This window comes from Electrophorus electricus, chromosome 15 (genome assembly GCF_013358815.1).
Source record: "Electrophorus electricus isolate fEleEle1 chromosome 15, fEleEle1.pri, whole genome shotgun sequence".
Taxonomy (NCBI): domain Eukaryota; kingdom Metazoa; phylum Chordata; class Actinopteri; order Gymnotiformes; family Gymnotidae; genus Electrophorus; species Electrophorus electricus.
The window spans coordinates 10,874,217-10,879,216 of NC_049549.1; the positions used below are offsets into that span (position 1 = coordinate 10,874,217).

At 45.4% G+C, this 5,000-nt stretch overlaps 1 protein-coding gene across 4 annotated transcripts in view; it reads left to right on the forward strand.

Annotated features, from left to right (window-relative positions):
• fat3a (FAT atypical cadherin 3a) overlaps positions 1-5,000 on the forward strand; it is a 109,996-nt gene that overhangs the window by 59,833 nt on the left and 45,163 nt on the right. For all 4 annotated transcript variants that reach the window (XM_035534104.1, XM_035534106.1, XM_035534105.1 and 1 more), the window contains 2 exons: positions 151-269; positions 467-665. In XM_035534104.1, the coding sequence (XP_035389997.1) occupies positions 151-269; positions 467-665 (318 nt within the window). The remainder of the gene's footprint in view (positions 1-150; positions 270-466; positions 666-5,000) is intronic.

The window sequence follows — 5,000 nt, forward strand, 5'->3', positions numbered from 1 at the left end:
TTTTGTTTTTTAGTAAATTTGTTGAGATGAACTTGAATTTGTCAAATTAATCAGTTTTTGAAATTTTATGTTGGTTCAAAGGTTTCATTCTATTGTGTGTGTGTGTGTGTGTGTGTGTGTGTGTGTGTGTGTGTGTGTGTGTGTGTGTAGGAGTGATCTACACCATGGATATGTTGGATCGTGAGACACAAGATTCTTATTGGTTGACTGTTTATGCCACAGACCTAGGGGTGGTGCCACAGTCAGCTGCACTGCAAGTCTACATTCAGGTGAGTGTGTGTGTGTGTGTGTGTGTGTGTGTGTGTGTGTATGATTGTGTATATGTGTGTATCTTTCCTTTTCTATCTTGTGCTTTTTATAACAATCAGGAATATTTGTTCATATGTGATATAACATGTGTGTGTGTGTGTGTGTGTGTGTGTGTGTGTGTGTGTGTGTGTACATGCGTTTGTGTGTGTGTGTGCAGGTAGAAGACGTCAATGATAACGCCCCATTGACCTCTGAACCAATGTACCATGCCTCCATCCTCGAGAACTCCCCCAAAGATATGTCCGTCATCCAGATCCAAGCCCAGGACCCCGACACTACGGCAACGGAGCCCCACCTCTCGTTCCGCATCACCAGTGGCAACCCACAGAACTTCTTCAGTATTAATCCCCAGACTGGTGAGGCTGCATTAACAATGAATGTTTCAAATGCGCATGATAAATAAAGCTGAAACTTTGACAAGAACATTTGGCAGGTCTTCCCGATGACATCTAACAAACAAACAGAAGACTGCCGCTGACAGTCTGTTATATGTACTGCTAACAGCGTCTACGTTTGATTGATAGGTTAATTTTATATCAGCAGGCCCTCCCCAGTACTCACAGTTCCCTGCTGCTACCCAGCAGGAAGAGCTGATCCTAATTAAAAACTTTCTGAAGTTCACAGAAGGTCAGTCTGTTGGAAGGAAAGCTGTAGAACCGTGAATTGAAAAAGACCAGGAGGAGAAGAGATTGACAGGGATAGTTGTACAGTTCTGACAATGTGTTATAGTTTATAGTAGTTACTCTGTCTGAAATAATCCATGAGAAAGTATATATGTTTTTTTAATTTGTTTTTGTATTGGTTTTTTTGCTGTAAATACTGAGTGCGTGTATGTGCATGTTTATCTTCTAAATCAGTGTGAGTTCTTCGACATTCTACCGCTTCAGAAACAGAAGCTGCATTACACGCTTGACCACCAACATGATGTTCCCAAAAGCAGCATATATAAAGACACACACATACACACGCACGCACACACAAACATGCATGCACGTGCACACACACACACGAACCACGCGCACAAACAACAATACAGAAACACCCCCCCCCCCCCCGTCCCCCCCCCCCGTCAGTGAACACATGGTTGGACTGTTTACCCCTCTGGCTAATCTTGCATCAGTAGTAAATTTATTATTGTTTACAGCATGCAAGCATATTGGGCTATCCCGCAGAAGGTTCAGTGAGCCGCATTATTCTGTTAAATACCGCAGAGATGCATGTCCTGCTCTGTGACACTCACAGCCTGTATGTGCAGCCTGCAGCACAAAACGTGTAGCATCGCTACTACAGGCGAAAAAGTGTCCCGGTGTCTTAAAGGTGACCATAGCTTCGAAAGTCAAAGGCTGCATTGCATGGATGGAGAGACAGTAGGTAGAAAGAAAAACAAAACAAGATCGCGCGAACGTGTGTACACACCTGCACTCACAGACTCCTTACAAGTGACAACTGTTCTTCCACCTCTTGTGTGTGTCTGTCTCCCTCCCACCTACCTAAGTCTCAGTGTGTCTGTCTCCCTCCCACTTGTTCTCTCTGTCTGATTATCTCCCTTTCTCTCCCTCTCTCCGTCTCTCCCTCTCTCCGTCTGGGCAGTAACATTTGGTAAGTGTGCGGCTGCATTAGGCTGTGGACCCAGCTCTCTGCTACGATCGTATGAGATGATCTGATTTTGTACAGAACAGGGGGGAATTAAGTTTGTCTGACTGTGCGATGGAGAGATGATTATTGTTTTGATGTGAACCGGTGCAGCCAAAGCTCCCCCCCCCCCCCAGCAGTGTTTACTTTTTTACTGACAAACTGGGGTTTTGCTTCCAGATCTAATGCATTATTCATCACAGTCACTGTGTTAAGGGAGTGAGGGAAAGGCTGAGAGTAAGAGAGAGAGAGAAGGAGAGAGAGGGAAATTACCACTTTTCCAAGAACACCCGTCAGCTCCAGCGGTGTCTGAAGTTAATTGTGGATTAGAGGAGTTGGGTTTCTGTCAGAAACACAAGCTAAGAAACTTTCAGTTTTGAGTTTCAGTCATATCGCTCCATGAGCTGTCTCAGATGTACGACCGCACCATAAGTCAACTCACAATATGTGAATTCACCTAGACGCCCAAAAAAGGAAAACACGCAAAAAGAAAAATGTTCACATGTGCACTAAATGCGTGCCATTTTCAAAGCCACGTGAACTCCCTGCATCTTGCCCCAACAAAATGCTTTGTTCCCTGGGAAATTTTAGTGTGACTCATGCCTTTTGTTCATATACCTTTTTCAAATAGTTGTTTGATAAACTTGTTTGATAATTTGATAAACTGATTTTTATGACTGTTTACTTTATTCTATGTGCCTATAGGAAATAGGAAATATGGTCGTAGGCTTCACTGTTTTACGTCAATTTTCGGCTTACGCAAAGGATCTCGTGTACTGGTCAAGTGTGTCGGTATCTTACTGTATTTCACATCCTGTGGACACTGTATCCGAGCTCTCACACTCCGTAGTCCCATAACTAGGTGCCTTAACCAGGCATTAGATTTTGGGCTTGGACCGAGGCGTGACTGAGGATTGAGACACAGCCAGAAACTTTGGAATATTTCTTCAGAGACTTCTAACGGTTTTGCCTCCATATTAATGGCATATGATTAAATTCCGGTCCTGCAGGGATAATGTGATTAGAGGAGTGCTCGGGGCACAGGGATGCTGTTGTTTCCGCCAGAACTGCTGATGCGTGTTTACTCCATCCACTGAAACTGGATTAACATCGTGTTTACACCAATCTGAACAAGGTCCCAAACAGGCCGCTTCGCTTTAAATTCTGCTTGCACAGTTAAACCTGGGCTGCATTTACACACCATGTGAACTGTTTATGCTTCTGTCGTGCACGCACACACACACACACACACACACACACACACACACACACACACACACACACACACACACGCACACAGCAGATTGAAATGCTTAAGAGATCTTAAAGCTTGGGCCCTGTTCCCAAAGCATGGTTGCACAGAAATGATTGGGAAAAGACTGCGAGTCGAATGCTATCAATCTGTTACAGGCAGACTGATCTGAACACTAAGAGACTCCATCGAGCAAGACTTTTATGAGTCACTCTCTTGTGCTTATTAAACATCTCCATAAAACAGCTTTGTAAAACAGCTCTGCTTTTTCCTATTTGTAACACAGAAATTTACACACCCTCCCTAGACACCGTGGTCCCATTCATTTACAAACAAATCACTTTTCACACGGTCCCTACAGTTAAAGAGAACTTTTGGAACCTGAAAAAGAAAGAGAGAAAGTGTCAAGTAGAAAGCGAGGGAGGGAGGGAGGTTCAAGTGTGGTAAGGCTTCACAAAATTCATGGCTTGAAATAATATGACGTATTTTTCACGTTTTTTCAATGAAACATTCCGCATTATACAACTGCGAAATCATCTTTTGCCTGCGTGATCCCTTCAGAGTGTACAGGAGACGTATAGTGACAATAAAAATCAATCAATCAGTCGATCAGGGTTTTCCCTGTGTCCTCTCATGATGTCAGCAGTTTTTTCCCCACCCTGTCGATGGTGTCGTTCTGTACCTGCAGCTCTCGGGGGTGCCCTACTTCACCCTCACCTCCGCCCGCTCACACTGAGCGCTTGCCGCTGGTTAGGGCAGAGCCAGACCGCCAGCCGAGAATTACTGTCTTAACCGGAAGAGATCGGAACGAGGCAATACGGGGCCATAAAGCTCCTGCTGTGTTCTCACTGGGGAGGAAAAGTGTTGCTTATTTCTTATATTAAGCGATACAGTATGATGTTGTATATTCTGACACCCCAGACGGAGGGGTAGATATAGTGGAAATTTGAATCGAACTTGGAGAAGGCAACCCTGCACTTCAGTTCATTTTTCCAAATCAATTAAAGCAGTACAGCTGTGTGCTGTGATTCTCTATGTCACCTCCAGCTCCATGTGTGCCTGGTTTTCCACGTCCACCCTCTCTCGCGCTCTCCATTCCCTCGGCTTGTTATGCTTCCCTCTCTTCTCTTTCTCTCCGTCTATCTTCTCTCTTCTTTTCCATCACCTGCGTTCCCTGGTCTCCTACTCTCACTCTTCCTGTGCCTGCATTCCTTTCATCATCTGTTCTCTGACTCACTATCCTTTCCTTCACCTCTTACTCGCAAAGCCCATCCCGTGTGTGTGTGTGTGTGTGTGTGTGTGTGGGTGTGTGGGTGGGTTTAGCGATGAAAGACCCTAACAATAGCTCTCCGTTTGCTTGCCGCTGTTCCTGCCTCTGCAGTGTCTGCGTCTCCTTGCATGTCCAAAAACAGCCTGTACAGCTGCACTCAGATCAGACTCCCCCCTCCAATTACACCACTGTCATCTGCTTCCTTGGAGATGCTGAATCTAGTCTGAATGTCTGATCTCTTTCTCTCTCTCTCTCTCTCTCTCTCTGTCTCTCTCTCTCTCTCTCTCTCTCTCTCTCTCACTCTCTCTCTCTCTCTCTCCCTCTCTCTCTCTCTCTCTCTCTCTCTCTCTCTCTCCCTCTCTCTCTCTCTCTCTCTCTCTCTCTCGTTTTAGTTTTCCTGTTTTGTTTTTTTTCTCTGTCCAGAAGCTAATTAGCGTAGCCCATGGGATGGTTTTATCCGGGGCCCTGGGCACTTAGACACCCTCCTGCTGCTCCCGCTGTCCAGAGCAGAGCCTGAGTCTGGAGGGGCAGTGCAGG